This window comes from Cuculus canorus, chromosome 5, assembly GCF_017976375.1.
Source record: "Cuculus canorus isolate bCucCan1 chromosome 5, bCucCan1.pri, whole genome shotgun sequence".
In the NCBI taxonomy this organism is placed as follows: Eukaryota; Metazoa; Chordata; class Aves; order Cuculiformes; family Cuculidae; genus Cuculus; species Cuculus canorus.
Genome location: NC_071405.1, coordinates 2,395,830 through 2,415,909, shown reverse-complemented (window position 1 = coordinate 2,415,909; position 20,080 = coordinate 2,395,830). Strand labels below are relative to the sequence as shown.

The window sequence follows — 20,080 nt, the reverse complement described above, 5'->3', positions numbered from 1 at the left end:
CAGCTGGGGCGGGGGTCAGAGGGGCGTGGCCAAGGCGGGCAGGGGCGTGGCCGGGCGGTTGGCGCGCAGCGGGGCGATGGACGGCGACCGGGTGAGGCGGCGGCTGAGCTGCGCGTTCCGGTTGCGGGGCTTCCTGCTGCGGGCGTGAGTACGGGGGGGTGAGGGGACGGTACCCGCTCCGGGGCTTGCTCTTGTGCCCATTCCCGGAACGCTCCGGTACCCGCTCCGGTGGCCACTCCAGTGCCGGGTCCAGTACCCATTCGGTGCCGCTCCGGTGGCCGCTCCAGTGTCACTGCTGTGCTTCTCCGGTGGCCGCTCCAGTGCCCGCTCTGGTATCTGCTTTACCACCTGCTCCGGGTGCTGCTCTGGTGCTTGCGTCAGTGCCCACTCCAGTGCCCATTCCAGTACTTGCTGTGGTGCCCATTCCAGTACCCACTCCGGTACCCACTGTAGGGCCCACTCTGGGGCCCACTCTGCTACCCACATCACTACCTCCTCCTGTGCCCACTATGGTGCCCACTCCAGTACCTGCTCTGGTACCCGCTCTGGTGCTCACTCCAGTACCCAGGTTGGTACACATTCCAGTGCCTATTCCAGTACCCGCTCTGGTACCTGCATCACTTCCTGCTCCGGTGCTGCTCTGGTGCCCACTTCAGTGCCCACTCCGGTACCCAGATGGTGTCATCCCAAGTCCTTGCTTTCAGGGGAAGGCTGAGCCAGGTGGTCTCCAGACGCTGCTTCTACTGTAGACTGTAATCCTATGAAAAAAGTTGTTTCCAGGGAGAGCAGTGAAGCACCAGCACAGGGCCAGAGGTGTTCAAAGCGCTCAGCTCTGTGAGCAGTGACTGACCTGTGCTGTTGGAGAAGAAAGATGGACCAGGAGCCCTTAGAGGTCCTTTCTGACCTGAGTCTCTCTGAAGATGAGGCTCTCCGCACCTCCTTCTTATCTTCAATGTTTGCAATCCTGATGGTTTTCTTTCTTTGACTTAAACTATTGCAGTATTGCACAGTACTAAGTATTTCGCTTTTTTTAATTACAAGCCATTTAGTGATCATAGAATTGTGGAATAGTTTGGGTTGAAAGGGACTTCAAAGCCCACCCACTTCCACCCCCTGCCATGGGCAGGGACACCTCCCACTGGATCAGGGCTCCAAGCCCCATCCAACCTGGCCTGGAACACCTCCAGGGATGGTGCCCAACTGCTAAATCTGGCATAGTTTGTATAAACTGTAATGTATATTGATTGCTTTTTGAGCTGACTTTCTTCTCTGGAATTAGGGATGCTCTGAAGTATCTTACCGAAGCTCTGCAGTCCGTCAGTGAAGTAGAACTTGATGATGTAATTGAAAATGTCATCGACGCCATTGAAAAACAGCCTTGTAAGTAAACGGTTGCTTTTTCTTAAGCAACCTTTTCTTAATGGTGGGGGCAGTGTGGGAGGGGTATTTTTTTCTCTAGATATGCATCCTTCTGGTGAGAATATTAAGTGATCAGTTTGTAAAGAGAAACAGCTTGCTAAAAATGTTCTTATTTCATGGAGTAATAGAATGGTCAGGTGGGATTGAACCTTAAAATCCATCCAGTTTCAACTCCCTGCCATGGGCAGGGACACCTCCCACTGGATCAGGGGCTCCAAGCCCCATCCAACCTGGCCTTGAACACCTCCAGGGATGGGGCAGCCACCACTGCTCTGGGCAACCTGGGCCAGGGCCTCCCCACCCTCACAGCAAAACATTTCTTCTGAATATCTCATCTCAATCTCCCCTCTTTAAGCTTAAAGCCGTTCCCCCTCATCCTATCCCTCCCCACCCTCAGCATGAGGAATTTCTTCCTAATGTCTCATCTAAATCTTGCCCCTTCCAATTTAAAGACGTTCCCCCTCATCCTATCCCTGCGCTCCCTGATCCAGAGCCCCTCTCCAGCTTTCCTGGAGCCCCTTTCAGTCCTGGAAGCTGCTCTAAGGTCTCCCCACAGCCTTCTCTTCTCCAGGCTGAACAAACCCAATTCTCTCAGCCTCATACTGGAGGTGCTCCAGCCCTCAGATCATCTCCGTGGTCTCCTCTGGACTGATGCTAACAGTTCCTTCTTCTTATATTGTGGATTATTTGTGTAATATATCACTCTGAACCATTTCTGTAAAACATTTGAGCACCCCGTATGTTCTTCCTTACCACTTTCCATCCAGCCCTAATCCTTTGCAATTTGCTTTTCAGTGTCATCTAATATGGTTGAACAGTCCATGGTGGAAGCAGCCGTCCAAGAATGCAGCCAAACATCGGATGAAACTATGTATGTTGATGTTAATTTTCTGTTTGAGGTTTATGGGAGTTGGTTTGTGTTCCCTTATTTCTTCTTGGGAAATAAATGGCAGTGGTACACGTGCTGTAATTACTTTGTGCTTTTGCCTTTCTGGTACTGTCTTTGAAGGCTTGTTTTGTTCCTTCTTAGAAAATTTATTCTCAGGGATCGGCCTGAGATTCTAAATATAAAGTCAATGTTCTGGAATTAAAATACAGGCTTGGGGATGACGTGATTGAGAGCAGCCCTGAGGAGAAGGGCCTGGAACTGCTCACTCATGAGAAGCTCAACGTGTGCTCACAGAGCAGAAACCAACCGTGTCCTGGGCTGCATCCAAAGCAGCGTGGCCAGCAGGACGAGGGAGTGGATTCTGCCCCTCTGCTCTGGTGAGACCTCACCTGGAGTCCTGTGTCCAGTTCTGGAACCTGTAGCATAAGAAGGATAAGAAACTGTTGACACAGGTCCAGAGGAGGCCACAAAGATGATGAACCCCAGCTCTCTCAGCCTGCCCTCATACAGGAGGTGCTCCAGCCCTCACCTCATCTTCGTGGCCTCCTCTGGACTCGCTCCAACATATCCGTGTCCTTCCTGTGCTGAATGATGGGACGTATCAACTCAATTAAGTCTGAAGAGTTGTGCATGCCCATTGTTTAATGCTGTTCACATTAACCATGCCAGGGCTGTTTTGTTGTTAAAAAAGACAGCAGGGGATCATAAGGGAAGGAGATGTACCCCTCTCATATTTCTAAATGAAATTGTGAAAGGTTTCCTTTCTTGAATTAGAAGGTGCAGTACAATCTAGTAGGTGTATTGATGTGGGAGAAAGGATGTTAATGCAGGGCGGCAGTGAAAAAAGGAATATAATTTTATTGAGCATGTTTTGCTACAGTTTGATCTGCTTCAGATAAAGTTGTAAATGTATTCTTATTTCAGAGAAAACGTTTTCAACATTATTGGAGCTTTCGACATTCCACGTTATATTTATAATTCAGAAAGAAAGAGGTTTCTACCGTAAGTCTTGCATATTTTAAGTTTCAAGCACTTCTTAAGAAAAAAATCCTCTATTGCTATACAGTTAAAAGGCTGTTTTCTGATCTTTCCCTCTTGGGTCTGCTCACAGAAAAACAGAATCATGGAATGGTTTGTGTTGGGAGGGACCTCAAAGTCCATCCAGTCCCACCCCCTGGCATGGGCAGGGACACCTCCCACTGGATCAGGGGCTCCAAGCCCCATCCAACCTGGCCTTGAACCCCTCCAGGGATGGGGCAGCCCCCACTGCTCTGGGCAACCTGGGCCAGGGCCTCCCCACTCGTAGCGTGAAGAAATTCCTCCTAATGTCTAATCTAAACCTACGCCTCTCCAGTTTGTACACATGGAAGTACAGGAAGGGACAGTGGTGTGAGGAGCTGCAGCAACTTTCATGTTGCGTGCAGCTCATTTTCTGTCTTTGCTCCTTGATTCCACCGGTCCAGCAAAAGCAAGCTGTGTGTTTGCAGGAGGAGTTTAATTCCAGTGCCACTTCCAGGCTATTGGAAGCAGAGAATGCCATAAAGACAATCTGCTAACCAAGAGGAAGAGTTCATAGCTTAGAGTTCATGGTTCTCTTGTTCATGGCCACTTAAAAGACATAGTTGCTTTTTTAAAGACTGGTTTCTGCAGAGCCCCATTCAGGCAGGAAGATAAATCTCAGGACCTGTGAGTGAGAGGGAAATTAAATGGATGTAGCCTTGAAGATGCAGAAACACAGGATGCCTCACAGAAATCTTCCTTGTTGAGCAAATAAATTATGCAGTCATGTTACAGCTTTACAGCCTTCTACAACACTTAGATCAATAAATCATTTTTGTGTGTGGAAGGTACCTTTTTTTTAATCTTGTCTGTATTAAACTTCTTGCAGGCTGTCGATGACCAACCTCCCTGCACCGAGTTTGTTTGGGACTGCCAGAGATAAAGCGGAACTGTTTCGGGAGCGCTACTCCATCTTACAGCAGGTCTGGAAAAGTTTTGCTTTGTTTAACAACACCCGCAAACAAAATGTTGGTGTTTATATTCTCATGTGCACAGCACCATTTTGTGTTGAGGTGCTTTTGTGAGGTGTGGTTTAAATAAAATGGGACTGAGAACAGAAGTGAAAACTTTTGCAAGGTATTTTCTTCAGGCTCTCTGTTAGTAAAAAAACCCCAAATTGCTTATTTTAGTAGGCCCTGCCGTGAAGAGAGAGTGCCTGCTCTTGTCCTTACAGTCAGCATTTAACACAGTTTACTTCCTTTGCTCTCTTAGTCCCTTCCTTGCACGTAGTCAGGAATAACTTCTTTTAAAAGCATTACAGATGCTTTGCTGTTACTTTATGGGCTTGTTTTTGTCCAGTATTATTGATCGTCTCTTTCTTAGAAGCAAATTCTTGTCTAAAGAACTGATTGTGCTCAACCAATTAAGCATTGGTGGCTAAAATAGAGAACTTTAAGAACTCTTTTGTGCAGTGGTGGTGATGAATTGGCTTTTTGACAGTGCCTATTTATTTTTAAACTGGATTACTTCAATTTTGGTTTCTGCAGAGGACTCACAGGCACGAGTTGTTCACTCCTTCAGCAGTTGTTGTTCATCCTGATGACAGCGGGAGCAAATTCCAGGTAAAAAAGCTCGTGTATTTTTTCTTGCAAAGGAAGCTGCACTTGCGTCACATTTTAATGCAGTAATAGCTCTCCAGTGGCATTTCAGTTTTACATCCGATATGGGTAATCAATGGAAATTAATTATTATCTATCATTCTTAGCCCTTGTATCAAAAATGCCATTATTTGGCTCAGATCAGCGTGCTGACCAAGCTGCTCAAAGGCAGCTGTGAAGCACAAGAGAAATGTAGCTTCCAGAAGGCAGAAGAACATTCAGCCGGTTACACTTTGCTTCCCTCTGCCTGGGGATGCTTTCCTGGCCTTTTCCTTTGGTAAGCACTAAATTCAGAAACCTGCGCTTGGAGGAGGTCAGAACTTTAGTCCATTCTGTTCTCGCTTCTGCTTTCTCTCATTAAATACTCTCTCTATGTTATATAGTTATATAGTTACTATATTCTTCTAAACAGAGATGAACGTGTGTGTGTGTGTGTTGCAAGGTACCACGTAACAGCGCTTCCTTTACTCAGCTTTCCTGTTTCTCCCCATTAATGGACAAAAAAGCAGCTGACCTAAGGCTGACCTTGAGGCTGCATCTCCACCCAGGCTTTGCAGGCACCTTGGCTGCATCCTATCGACCCAGAAAGCTGTGGCAAATCATAGACTCATAGAATAGTTTGGGTTGGAAGAGACCTTAAAGATCATCTGGTTCCGACCCCCCTGCCATGGGCAGGGACACCTCCCACTGGATCAGGGGCTCCAAGGCCCATCCAACCTGGCCTGGAACACCTCCAGGGACGGGGCAGCCACAACCTTCCTGGGCGAGGGCCTCACCACTCTCATGGTGAAGAAATTCTTCCTAATGTCTAGTCTAAGTCTGCCCCTGTCCAGTTTACACCCGTTCCCCCTCGTCCTATCCCCCCTTTGTGAACAGCCCCTCTCCAGCTTTCCTGGAGCCCCTTCAGGTACTGGAAGGTCACTGTAAAATCTCCTTGGAACCTTCTCTTCTCCAGGCTGAACAACCCCAACTCTCCCAGCCTGTCCTCGTATGGGAGGTGCTCCAGCCCTCGCATCATCTTTGTCGCCTCCTCTAGACCCGTTCCAACAGCTCCATCTCCTTCTCACGTTGAGGATTCCAGAACTGGACACAGGATTCCAGATGAGGTCTCACAAGAGAGGAACAGAGAGGCAGAAATAATTCCCTCACCCTGCTGGCCACGCTGCTTTGGATGCAGCCCAGGACATGGTTTGCCTTCTGGGCTGTGAGCGCACATTCCCGGCTCATGTCGAGCTTCTCACCCCGCAACACCCCAAGTCCTTCTCTGCAGGGCTGCTCTCAATCACATCATCCCCAGCCTGGATTGAACACAGGGATTGGCCCGACCCAGGTGCAGGACCTTACACTTGGCTTTGTTGAAACTCATGAGGTTCTCAAATTTCTTATGCTGTTTCTGGAGGAGGATTATGCTTTTTAGCTGCAGCTTGACAAATGAGAGTAAGCTTGTCCAGAAGCTGTGGAATGCTGGATGGTGTCACCTGCACCACTCTGGAGGGTTCTGTGTCCTCAAACTAAGGTTCTTTCATTAAAGTCCTTACTCTTCTGGCCTCTGGTTCCAATTGGATCGTGCTGAGGATCTTCTTACTACAACTGACATACTTAGGCAGGAGCAGAAGTTGCTGCTTGCTCTTTCCTGTTTTAATCCACGTGTAAGCAAAATAATATTAAATATAAATAATATAACAATAAATATTTGTTTGCACTAGCAGCCGCTGTTGGATAGCTTTCCCTAAACTGTGCTACGTTTGCCCTTCAGAAATATGTCTCTGAGTTTTGTAATGGGCCTGAATTCTCTCGTAGCTCATCTGTGTGTTAATGTAAACACGTGCTGTGTGGTGCTTTGTCTTGGTTGCTTAAGAATAGATAAATAGAGAGTTTGATTTAATTTTTATTTGATTTTTTTTTTGCCTTTACAGCTGAAAACAATAGAAACTCTGTTGGGCAATACAGCTAAAGTGGGCGAAGTGATTGTGCTCGGGATGATAACTCAGCTCAAGGAGGTAGGTTGCTTTTTATTGTAGAGTTTCTTGGCCACCATTCATCCCATGTTGTATTAGAATATGAGGAGGCTTAAATATCTCCCTGCTTAATCCTGTCGTATGTCAGTGGGAGAGCTCCTGTCGGTGTCAGTGGTGCAAGAGCCCTTCCCTAAGAGGAGATTTTTCCACAAGCAGTGGGTGTCAGCAGGCAGAATCAGTTTGGTTTTCTAGGAATGCCACTTGGAAAGCCGGCACTTCCCCTGGCTGTGTTCGGACCTGCTGTTGCGCTGAACTGTGGTTGTAGGGGAGCCCCAGCGACCCAGACAGGCATAGCTCAAAGGGAAGGTGGTGATACACCTACCCTAACGTCCTACAAATTACTACTACCTACAAGTCTTCTGAGGAGCGGCTGAGGGACCTGGGGTTGTTCAGGCTGGAGTAGGCTGAGGGGAGACCTCATCACTGTCTCCAACTGCCTGAAAGGAAGTTGTGGAGAGAAGGATATTGGTCTCTTTGCCCAACTGACAGGCAATAGGACGAGAAAATGGCCTCAAGTTGCACCAGGGCAGGTTCAGATTGGATATCAGGACAAATTTCTTCACCGAAAGGGTTCTCAGGCCCTGACAGAGGCTGCTCAGGGAGGGGGTGGAGTCCCCATCCCTGGAGGGGTTTAGAAGACAAGGAGATGAAGTGCTTAGGGATATGATTTATTAGTGGCAGGTATGGTTGGACTTCATGATCTTGAACGTCTTTTCCAACGAAGCAATTCTATGATTCTGTGATTCTATAACTGCATTGTTTTCAGTTCTTCCCGTGTCTTCTAAGCTCACAGTGATAAAACCGGCTAAATTATTTCTGAATGCTGACTGATAGATGCTCCTGTTTGAAGTATTTGTATGTTTAGGTGTACTTTGCTTTATTAATTCATCCTGTTTTTTAGGGGAAATTTTTCCTAGAAGACCCTACCGGAGTTGTCCAGCTCGACCTTAGCAAAGCCATATCCTTTTTCTGTGGTGTAAGAGACTTCCTATGGACCTGGAGAACTGCAGACTGAATGACAAATCGATTCTGACCACTACAAATTTTGTACTGAGTATCGCAGCTCTGTCTTTTTGCTTCTTTTCAAGTCACTTGGTCACTGCAGCTCAGCACCCTTTCAGAGAGGCTGTTAGGACGGGGTTTATTCCTCCTGGTGGAAGCTGAGCGTGTTCCTCTTTGCAGGTGATCTCCTGGCTCTGAAGGCAGCCTGTGAACTTCCAGTGCTGTCCAAACGTATTGCACCAGCTGGAAAGCAAACTGGGGCAAAAGAGCTACTTTAAGAGTCCTGATCTAAGAAAATATATTTCTTAACCTTTCTGCACCAGTTCCACAGTGGTTTATACACCGAATCGTGCTTTGTGTTGGCAGAAGGTAAAGCAGACTGGTTTTCTTTGCTCATGATAAGTTGTTCTGTTAATGGCTGTTGCCGCAGTTCTGTGTCTTCAGGTGTGGCTGAACAGGCACATCTCGCATCGGTGAGGTTTGCCATTAATCTTTTGGGCCACGAACCTCTCCTGTTACATTGTGGGCTCTGGAGGCAGAGGACAGAGTACTGTGAAGTTTGAGGGTTTCAGTGATTATGATAGAATGGTTTGGGTTGGAAGGGACCTCCAAGCCCATCCAGTTCCACCCCCTACCATGGGCAGGGACACTTCCCACTGGATCAGGGGCTCCAAGCCCCATCCAACCTGGCCTTGAACCCCTCCAGGGATGGGGCAGCCACCACTGCTCTGGGCAACCTGGGCCAGGGCCTCCCCACCCTCAGTGCAAAATCTTCCTAATGCCTACTCTAAACCTGTTCTCTTTCAGTTTAAAACCATTTAAAACTGCTAAAACATCCACCAGGACCCCCAAGTCTTTCTCCTCAGGGCTGCTCTCAATCTCTTCATCCCCTAGCCTGTATCAATACTGAGTTTGATGAGGACTTCTCTGGCCCCTCTTCTTCTGCCCCTCTATCACTCTCTTGAGTCCTCATCTGGGATATTGTGTCCAATTATGGAATCCTCAGCATAAGGAGGAGATGGAGCTGTTGGAACGGGTCCAGAGGAGGCTACAAAGATAATCTGAGGGCTGGAGCACCTCCCATATGAGGACAGGCTGAGAGAGTTGGGGTTGTTCATCCTAGGGAAGAGAAGGCTCTGAGGAGACCTTAGAGCAGCTTCCAGTACCTGAAGGGGCTACAGGAAAGCTGGGGAGGGGCTGTTCACTAAGGCTTGGAGGGATAGGACGAGGGGCAGTGGGTATAAACTGGAGAGGGGCAGATTTAGACTGGACATAGGGAAGAATTTCTTCACGCTGAGGGTGGGGAGGCCCTGGCCCAGGTTGCCCAGAGCAGTGGTGGCTGCCCCATCCCTGGAGAGGTTCAAGGCCAGGTTGGATGGGGCTTGGAGCCCCTGATCCAGTGGGAGGTGTCCCAGCCCATGGCAGGGGGTTGGAGTTAGATGGGTTTTAAGGTCTCTTCCAACCCAAACCATTCCATAATTCTATGATTCTCTGAGCCAGGGCCAGCAAAAATTATTCCCGTTCCCCTACATCCTTACTCGCTTGGATTGAAAAGATTCTTTACGTGGCTGAACAGCAAAGAAGTGACAGGGGTTAAAAAATAGCTGTTTCCTTGCTCAACCTATTGTTGAGCCGGCCAATTCCCTGATCTGGCTCACCACGGAGCAGCGCAGGGACCGGGGCTATCGCATGCGATGGGTTGGTGGAGGCTGGGAACAGCTATGCAGGACGGCTGCCAATACTGAATCATGTCTGGGACATGGTGTTGTTAGAGAAACTAAAGGTTATTTTGTTGTTAAAAATCTTTTAGGTTGGTATGAAGATGAAGTTTTTCATGTGAACGCATTTGGATTTCCCCCTACTGAGCCTTCTGCTACCACGAGGTATGAAACTGGCTCTCAGCGGCCTCACCCTCTGTTTTGTTATGGGCTTCTGAGCAAGCGCATCATTGTTTTATAATGTCTGTGACATCAAAACGTGTGGTTCTTCCCCCTCTCCAAGTGCTTCAAAGTAAAGAGGATTTTAAGGAAGCTTTTCAGAGACTTGCTGGTTTGTTTGGACCAGTGAAAAACCTTTGCAAAGGCCACTGGGTTCTGCATATTAATGGCAATTGAGATCTCAGCCCTTCTCTGTTGCAATTGTTACATGGGAATAAGAAATTTCTTGTTGCTCAAGGAATGGATGTGGGAAAGAACTCTGGATAAATATTACCCTGAGACAATCTGTTAAATTAAGGCAGGGCAGCAGCCCTGGTTTGTATCTGGGTGACTGCCATATTGCTTTGTTTCCACATAGAATCATGAAATTGTTTGGGTTGGAAGGGACCTCAAAGCCCATCCAGTTCCACCCCCTGCCATGGGCAGGGACACCTCCCACTGGATCAGGGGCTCCAAGCCCCATCCAACCTGGCCTGGAACCCCTCCAGGGATGGGGCAGCCCCCACTGCTCTGGGCAACCTGGGCCAGGGCCTCCCCACCCTCACAGCAAAACTTTTCTTCCCAATGTCTCATCTCAATCTCCCCTCTTTAAGCTTAAAGCCATTCCCCCTCATCCTCTCCCTGCCCTCTCTGATCCAGAGCCCTCCCCAGCATTGCTGGAGCCCCTTTCAGTGCTGGAAGCTGCTCTTTCCCCTCAGCCTTCTCTTCTCCAGGCTCAACAACTGCAACTCTCAGCCTGTCCTCCTATGGGAGGTGCTCCAGCCCTTGCATCATCTTGAAATCATCTTGATCATCCACAAAGTATTGGAAGATGGTTGGTACTATGTGGCCACTTATATTATCATCATCCTCATTATAAAAATGGCTAAAGTGTCATAAAAAGTGTAAAGAGTCATAATGAAAATTATTTGGGAAGAATGCAGAACTAACTGGAATATTGTGATGATGCAGAGCCTTCTACGGGAACGTGAACTTCTTTGGAGGCCCTTCATCAGCTTCAGTAAAAGCTTCTGCGAAACTAAAGCAGCTGGAGGATGAAAATGAAGATGCCATGTTTGTGTTTCTGTCTGATGTGTGGTTGGACCAAGCAGAGGTGCTGGAAAAGCTTCACACGATGTTTTCAGGTAGGTGAGAGCTCCTTTGACTTTGAGCCTTGCTTTAGGGAATTCCTTCCTCATATCCAGGCTAAATCTTCCCCATTCCAATTAAAGCCATTCCCCGTCATCTGGTCACTCCAGGCCTTGGAAAAAGTCCCTCCCCAGCTTCCCTGTAAGCCCCACAAGATCCTTGAAGCAAACTGGAGATTGGAAATGCTGAAGAGATGGAGGGGCTGTGGTTAAAAGGGACTGTGAGGTTAGAATACTGAACTCGCTGGCACAGACGCATACGCTGTATTCACTGTTTTAAGACTTTTTTATGAGGCACGTAATGAGCTTTGTGATTATAAATGGAGAGTAATCATAGCTGAGTGGAATAACAAGATAAAAAAACATTGCTGAGCCCTTTCTCAGGGGATGATGTGCGGGAGGTGAGTGCTGGAGTAGATGCTTTCATTTTTACAAAGGCCTGTAGTGATAGAATGAGGGAGAATGGCTTTAAATTGGAAGGGGGAAGATTTAGATGAGGCGTTAGGAGGAAATTCTTCATGCTGATGGTGGGGAGGCCCTGGCCCAGGTGTCCTAGAGCAGTGGAGGCTGCCCCATCCCTGGAGGGGTTCCAGGCCAGGTTGGATGAGGCTTGGAGCCCCTGATCCAGTGGGAGGTGTCCCTGCTCATGGCAGGGAGATTGGAACTGGATGATCTTTAAGGTCCCTTCCAACTCAAACCATTCCATGGTTCTATGATTTCTCCCTTAGGGATGAGAAGTGGGTTTCTTTTTTCACTGTTTTCTGTATTTCTGAGTCATCAGTGGTATTGTGAGGATTCATCAGTTTTACAATGCTCAGGCAATTCCAGTTGCTGTTGCTTTTTGATGCCAAAGAGGGAATTAAATGTTGGTAGAGCCCTTGCATTGGAATGATGCACGGAGGTTAATAATAACCGCTTTCTTCCTACTCCCATTTTTCTCTTCAGGGACAGAGTACATGTTGAATTGTATTGTTTATTATAATTATACTTTGTGTAATTACATGACCGGGGTCAGCAGTTGGATACAGGTAGACAGTATTGTGGGAACTGGGCCTGTAAATAGCAGAGGGCTCCCTTGAAGTGACATTTCTACACTGCCATCATCCCTTTTAAGTTAACAAAAGCCTGTATGAAGAAAATAGTTCAGGTGCATCAACAGCGGCAGAGCTCCAAGAGCTGTTTCAGATTCTGCTTTCCATAGAACAGATTGAAGGCTGAAGAATGATGGATACTGGTGTGAATGGATGCTACACTAACAGATACTCTCTTTTCCCAGGTTATTCCGCTGCACCTCCAACCTGCTTTTTCTTTTGTGGAAACTTTTCATCTGCACCATATGGAAAAAATCAAATCCAGTCACTGAAAGGTGGGGAATTCCTTGTATGGAGTCAGACATGTGGGGCTTGTTCAGCCTGGAAAAGAGAAGGCTCTGGGGGGACCTTAGAGCAGCTTCCAGTGCTGAAAGGGGCTCCAGGAAAGCTGGGGAGGGGCTTCTTTCAAGGGTCTGGAGTAATAGAAAGAGGGGGAATGGCTTTACATTGGAAAGGGGAAGATTTAGATGGGACATTAGGAGGAAATTCTTCACGCTGAGGGTGGGGAGGCCCTGGCCCAGGTTGCCCAGAGCAGTGGGGGCTGCCCCATCCCTAGAGGGGTTCCAGGCCAGGTTGGATGGGGCTTGGAGCCCCTGATCCAGTGGGAGGTGTCCCTGCCCACAGCAGGGTTGGGACTGGGTGGGCTTTGAGGTTCCTTCCAGCCCAAACCATTCTATGATTCTATGATTAAATTAAAAGAATGACAGCAAAACAAGTAAAGTAGAAACGAAATTATTTTCAAAGTGACACATTTTCGTGTACTGAAGTACAGAGTATTTATCACGCATTTATTGTCTCACCATGTATTTACATCATGGATTTTTTTCTCATGCTCTAGGTTCATTGAAGGCTCTTGCTGATATTATATGTGAATATCCCAGCATCCATAAAAGGTACATGGCAAAGGGCTATGGAAAGGGAAATATGTTTATGGTGTGAAACTTTGCTTTAATTACTTTAAGAAGCTGGCCGATAGCATGTTTTCTCATTATCATGAGCCAGCTCTGAGGCAGGGAGTTGGTCTTGCAGTTTATTTTGGGAGCAGGATAATGCTTTGGCTTTATCTAAAATAGCGTGGCCATGGCAGCTTCTGTTGAGTGAGTGAAGGTGAAACTACTTCTCCCCGGAACATTTTCCACAAGGATTAAACATTATGTTTAATTATTTTTAAAGGCTTATGTTTCCCTGAAAGTGCTGTTTGGGTGAGCCTGTCCACCCTGGAATTCCCTTGGAGAAAAGGAGGCTGAGAGGAGACCTCATCACTCTCTACAAGTACCTAAAAGGAGGTTGTAGATAGGTGGGAGATGGTCTCTTCTTGCTGGTAGCCAATGACAGAAGGTGAAATGGCCTCAAGATATCAGGAGAGATTTAGGCTGGATATTAGGAGGAATTTCTTCACTGAAAGGGTTCTCAGGCCCTGGCAGAGGCTGCCCAGGGAGAAGGTGGAGTCCCCATCACTGGTGGGGTTTCAAAGAATAGCAGATGTCATACTTGGGGACATGGTCTGGCAGCAGACTTAGCAGAGCTGGATCGATGGTTGTACTCGATGACCTTGAACGTCTTTTCCAGGTGAAACCATTCTGTGATTCTATGAATCAGCAGGCCTCTGCCCAAGCGGTGCTGCTTTATAAACTGATGTTGAAACATCGATGCTGCTGTGAGCACATACAGGCCTCTGAGCCAGCCCCAGGAACGTGGAAGCATTTCCTTCCTGTCCTTTCCCTTTTTGCACACATGGTTCTTCAAACCAAAGCCACGCACTGTCCTGCAAAGGAATCTTTTATTTCTTCCTTCCTGTGTCCCTGCTCTGTGGGAGCACTGAAGAGAACTGAATCCCTTCTGTGGAGATTTGAATATACAAAGGGAGGTGAAACTAGGAGCAGCCAGGCTGGTCCTCTCTGGCTTCTGATGCTTGAGTTTGCAAAAGCAGCACATAAGCAGAGCTCATTCCTAGAGTGGGCCCCCAAAGCCGGAATGGCCACAGCCTGTGGCTCTCCAGCTGTGTGAGATCATAGAATCGTAGAATCGTTTGGTTGGAAAAGACCTTTGAGATCATCAAGTCCAACCGCACCTGTCCACTACTAAACCAGATCCCTGAGCACCTCATCTCCCCGTCTTCTAAACCGCTCCAGGGATAGGGACTCCACCACCTTCCTTGGCAGCCTCTGCCAGGGCCTGAGAACCCTTTCCGTGAAGAAATCGTTCCTGATGTCCAATCTGAACCTGCCCCGGTGCAACCTGAGGCCATTTCCTCTCATCCTATATCGCCTGTCACTTGGGAGAAGAGCCCAGCACCCACCTCACCACCTCCCTCCTTCCAGGGAGCTGCAGAGAGTGATGAGGTCTCCCCTCAGCCTCCTCTTCTCCAGACTAAACAGCACCAGGTCCCTCAACCACCTCTCACAACCCTTGTTCTCCAGCCATCACGTTTATTGATGTGATGAGACGCGACAAGCGTGTCTCATGGATTGTTCCTCCATCCCGCATCCCAGTGGGGCTGTCATGGGACGTCACTGCTGGATTGTCTGGGTTCCCTGTTAGGGATCACCACTGAGTCGAGCCGGGCTGCACACCCTGTGGGTCTCAGATCCCCAGTCGACCCACCTCACACGGTGACCAGTTTTGGAGGCTTCCTCCTCTACAGTGCAGGATGCATATGGATCTTCAGTCTTAGCTGTGACGTATGTGGTCCATAAGGAGCTGTCATCCCTGCCTGGAATAGTTATTTGCATACATTTATGGACTAAGTTGTATAAATGTGATACATTGGACTCTTCACAGCAGTCGATTTGTGTTTGTTCCTGGCCCTGAAGACCCTGGTCCTGGTTCTATTTTACCCAGGTCAGTTTGCTTCACTTTCTCAGATTTTGAGTTAAATAGTTACAGAAGGGAAGAGTCTTCATGGCTCCATCTGTTCCTCTTTATTCCAGACCTCCCCTGGCTGAAAATATTACTCAGGAATTCAGGCAGCTGGTGCCGTTTTCAGTTTTCACCACAAATCCTTGCAGGTAACAGTACAATGTACTGCAATTTTTCTTTTTTTCCCCCCCTGAACAACTAATTTACGTGCAGGTGTAATTTTCAAAAATGACAAATTATGGGGAAAAATTGGTATTACATTTTTCCAATGAATATATTTCTTCACCTGCAGTAATTATAACTAGTTTAAAATACATTAAGACATAAATAATTCATTGATAAAAGGAAGTAGTGCTAAAAGCTTGATAGCAAGTGTAAAAATCCTGCTCAAAGGATCATATTTTTCCTGAATCTGGAGGGAATGAAAGGAAGATGGCAAAATATTACTCTCATTTAAATGTGCTTTTACATTTCGCTGTATAGGGGGGAGATCAACTTTACAATCAGCTCCCTATCTTTTTAGTTTCATTCCTATTTAATTTAATAAATGTTTTCCATTTAGGATTCAGTATTGCACCCAAGAAATAATTATCTTTCGCGAAGATTTGGTAAACAAAATGTGCAGAAACTGCGTCCGCTTCCCTAGCAGCAACATGGATATTCCCAGCCATGTGAGTGAGTTGTGCTCAGCGCTTCCTCATTTCTTTTTTATCAGCCTTTAGGATGCTCTGATCTGCATTCTCACGTTGCAAGAGTAACCAGGAGAGACTGTAGGAAAGATCTCAGAATGGTTTGGGTTGGAAGGGCCCCTCTCCAGTTTATACCCACTGCCCCTCGTCCTATCCCCACAAGCCTTTGTGAACAGCCCCTCCCCACCTTTCTTGTAGCCCCTTCAGGGACTGGAAGGTCACTTTAAGTCCTTTCAGGTACTGGAAAGTCACTAATATCTAAACTATCTAAATCTAAAGAAAGGAGGAATTTCTTCACACTGAGGGTGGGGAGGCCCTGGCCCAGGCTGCCCAGAGCAGTGGTGGCTGCCCCATCCCTGGAGGGGTTCCAGGCCAGGTTGGATGGGGCTTGGAGCAACCTCATCCAGTGGGAGGTGTCCCTGCCTATGGCAGGGGGTGGAACTGAGTGAGCTTTAAGGTCCCTTCCAATTCAAACCATTCCATGATTCTATGATCCTACGTTATGATCCCAGTTAATGAGCGCAAAGCAGGAGCTGGTGGGACTCACTGACATAACTGAATGAGAATAATCCAGGCAGTACTGACTCCTTGCAGTGACAGATGGAGTGTCTTTCTGTTTATTTGGGGTTGGTTTGTTTGTTTGACTTGGAAACTTCCTTCAGCTCTTTGCTCCATCAGGGCGGTGCTCAGGTTCTCTGGGAACATGGGGAACTCATTGTGGGCACGTTTGCGGATGCGTTTGCTGCAAAGCCATCACTTCCCTGCTTTCTCATGCTTGGAAGGGAAGCAACCAGGTAGAATTATGCGTGACAGCACTTTCTGTGGATAAAAGAATTGGATTGCTTTTGCAAACTTCAGTGTTTCTCTGCCTTTTCTGCCTCTCTTCAGCACTTTAATTCAGCCATCAGCGTAAAAAGATGAATGAGAGGGAAATCTTGGTTGAAGATTGAATTAGTAATGACTTCAGGCCTTGTACGGTGTTAGTGGTATTTGAGGCATCTTGAGATTTTGAACAGCAAGCTTGGATGCACTGCGATGCGTGAACGCATGAATGAATAGATATGGAATTTTGCACCATACTTTGAGTTTTTATATCACATCTGTATCGCTGCAGGTATAAATCACAGCAAAATCAAACATGCATTAAGCAATGCAGGATTCTCCAAGAAATGTGAAGTGGAATGAACTAATTAAAAGAATAAAGCATTTAGAGTTTGAAACGAAAAGCTGCCCACATCAGTGTTGACAAATTAAGGAATGAGGCCTAGGCTTAGTTTCCTTTCAACAGTAGACCCTTCCGCCACGTTACTGTAGGGATTTTGGCCCTTTGGAGAAAATGGAGCCTAATGGCAGCTACGTGAGTAATTAGAGATAATAAAAGCTTTCAAGGGGCTTGAGGAGGGAGTTTGGGGAAGAAAAATACCCTGGGTGGAATTTCCCAGATGAAAAAGCAAATGAAAGGGGCAGCTGGTGTTTGGAGCAGGGCAACTCCAAGAACTGCCAAAGGAATCAAAATCATTTCTTAAGCAAATGGTTTCCTCAGTTCAGGGGAAAGAGGGCCTTGTAGTTAACTAGTACTGGGAGGAAAGCCATAGGAGAAAAAAAAACACAAAACATAAGTTCTGAGAGCGTTGGTACTTCCTGCACTGGAAGAAGAGGCGAGCAGACTGTGCAGTTTGTTGGAGAGTCTGATCCATGAAATAGCTTTGACATCTTCAAACGTTGGCTGATCGGTTTTGGAAAGGACTTAGTCTATTTAAAAATCCAACACAACAAGAGAGCAGCAGCCGACTGTTGTAGGGGAGCTGCTAATTTACTCTGGAAATCGTTAATAATCAGAGGGACCAAGACAGATACACAAAACACACTTCCAGGTCCAAAGCTTCTTTATTTACCAACAAGGCATTAGCATGTGCAGGAATGACTTGCTGAATATGGCTCAAATTAACTATTTACATTTATCTCGCAGTTCATAAAGACTATATTATCGCAAGGACATCTGACACCGCTCCCGCTGTACGTCAGCCCCGTGTACTGGGCTTACGACTACACCCTGAGGGTGTATCCTGTGCCAGACATGCTCGTCATTGCGGATAAATACGACCCATTCACTGTCACCAACACCGACTGCCTCTGCATAAACCCGGTAAGATTTCCTTGCGCTTTACCAAAATACGAAGGGAGAACAGTCACAGCCGGGTGTGTCTTTAACTACTTGTACAGTATTTTCCTTACCTGAGCGAGGTTTCTGCCTGTCTTTACAGGGTTCCTTTCCAAGAAGTGGATTTTCATTCAAGGTATTCTATCCCTCCAACAAGACAGTGGAAGACAGGTAAATATATTCACTTTCTCACTTAAAAGGAAGTATCTTCTTATTTGCTGATTTCCGAGTTATTAGGAGGACCACGGAAAAGCACTTTTATAAACAGAACCAATGTCAGTGCTCTAGCAGTTAATCACAGAATGGTTTGGGTTGGAAGGGACCCCACAGATCATCCAGTCCCACCCCCTGCCATGGGCAGGGACACTTCCCACTGGATCAGGGGCTCCAAGCCCCATCCAACCTGGCCTGGAACCCCTCCAGGGATGGGGCAGCCACCGCTTGGAATGACTGAGGCTTCATCTTTAGGCAGTATAAGAAATCCAAATGCCTAGAAATGAAATAATCAATGTAGAAATTAGTCAAATAACAATGATGAGAAGTGTGATCCAAAAGTTAAAAGATTATCAGGGAGTGCAAGGATGGGACAAGGGGGAACAGTTTTCTGCTGCAGGAAGGGAGATTGAGATGAGACCTTAGGAAGAAATGTTTTGCTGTGAGGGAGGGGAGGCCCTGGCCCAGGTTGCCCAGAGCAGTGGTGTCTGCCCCATCCCTGGAGGGGTTCCAGGCCAGGTTGGATGGGGCTTGGAGCCCCTGATCCAGTGGGAGGTGTCCCTGCCTATGGCAGGGGGTGGGACTGGATGGGCTTTGAGGTCCCTTCCAACCCAAACCATTCCATGATTCTATGATTTTCAGTAACTAAGATCCAGTTGGGAAACAGATTTGTTTCTGGAGATGATGCCTGTTACACAGGCTAATTACACTTAGGAACTATTCTCGGTTCATTTTGTGATTGCCATTAATCTTGGGAGCCATTTTCATGCTTTGACTTAACACATTTTCAATCTGTACGTATTCATTCCCACTGTGGGCTTCCAGTGACTGGAAAAAAAAGCTAACTGCAGCACCAAAAAAAGTCAAAGAGCTTATAGCTGCGATGGAAATGTGCCTCCATTTGAAATAACGATAGCAAAACCCTAAGGGAGAAGTGCAAACTCTTGTACAATTCAGTTTCATGTAACCTCTACCTGAATATAGAAAACACCACACCATGAAATGCTTTAGTGTTATTGAGACTTTCATAAATGAAGAACTGAATAGCATTGTAAACTGTCTCTGACAAAAAATCCCTAAATATTGTTTTTGTTTGGTATTTTCAGCAAGCTCCAAGGGCTGTGAATCTCTGCGAGACTGCAAAAAGGGGGAGAGGCTTTGTAAAGCCACCTGCAGCGCTGATTTGAGATGGATTGATTTTATCATGTATTACAGCCTGTTTAGAGTAAATATCAAAGCCAAAAAGGGTGTTTTCTACACAGATAAGACCTTCACAGGAAAAGATCCTGGTCTCGGTTCAGATAACTGGTGTCAAGTCACAGCGAAGATTACTTGTAAAAGCATAATAAAGGAAGACAACGAGAGGAACCAGATGTGTGAACATCAAACAGGAGATCTCCATCTGTTGGAAAAACACAGTAGAGGTAGGGAGAGCTGAGTTGAACGGGCAGCTACTGCTATTGTGTAGCTGTGTCCAGAGAAGGGAATGGAGCTGGGGAAGGGGCTGGAACACAGGGTTTATGGGAGCAGCTGAGGGACCTGGGGTTGTTTAGGCTGGAGAAGTTGAGGCTGAGGGGAGACCTCATCGCTCTCTGCAGCTCCTGAGAGGAGGTTGTGGTGAGGTGGGTGCTGCGCTCTTCTCCCAAGGGATGGGATGAGAGGAAATGGCCTCAAGTTGTACCAGGGGAATTTCAGATTGGATACTAGGAAAAATGTCTTTACTGAAAGAGGGGTGAAGCCCTGGCAGAGGCTGCCCAGGGCAGCAGTGGAGTCTCCATCCGTGGAGGGGTTCAAAAAAACAGGTAGCTATGGCAGTCAGGGACATGGTTTAGCAGGCACAGTGGGGTTGGGCTGACGCTTGTACTTTATAATTTTAGAGATATTTTCCAACCTTAATGACTCCAAGATTCTAGTCATCTGCAGGAGATGCTGGGAATGTGGGCTTGGGTGTTAACATCAGTGAGGTCTTTACTGTTGGCAGGATACACTGTGTGTACAGACAGCGCCAGGCAGACAGG

The 20,080-nt window shown here is 47.1% G+C and overlaps 1 protein-coding gene across 5 annotated transcripts; it reads left to right on the top strand.

Moving 5' to 3' along the window:
- Positions 1-24: 24 nt before the first annotated feature.
- On the top strand, positions 25-19,319 carry POLE2 (DNA polymerase epsilon 2, accessory subunit). Of its 5 annotated transcripts, none has more exons than XR_008449961.1 (19): positions 25-144; positions 1,280-1,380; positions 2,215-2,290; positions 3,233-3,310; positions 4,197-4,290; positions 4,855-4,929; positions 6,882-6,965; positions 7,885-7,941; positions 8,306-8,354; positions 9,796-9,868; positions 10,874-11,046; positions 12,326-12,415; positions 12,979-13,033; positions 14,922-14,981; positions 15,071-15,148; positions 15,562-15,670; positions 17,658-17,834; positions 17,953-18,154; positions 18,730-19,311. XR_008449961.1 is itself a non-coding variant. In XM_054067096.1 (19 exons), exons 1-19 carry the CDS (start codon positions 77-79, stop codon positions 19,185-19,187), a joined length of 1,581 nt encoding a protein of 526 aa, XP_053923071.1. In that variant the 5' UTR covers positions 25-76; the 3' UTR covers positions 19,188-19,319. The 5 variants fall into 5 exon arrangements, 3 of the variants coding, with proteins under 3 accessions (XP_053923071.1, XP_053923070.1, XP_053923069.1); XM_054067096.1 differs by having other exon boundaries at positions 14,925-14,981; positions 17,953-18,020; positions 19,169-19,319; XM_054067095.1 differs by having other exon boundaries at positions 17,953-18,020; positions 19,169-19,319.
- The last annotated feature ends 761 nt before the right edge of the window (positions 19,320-20,080 follow it).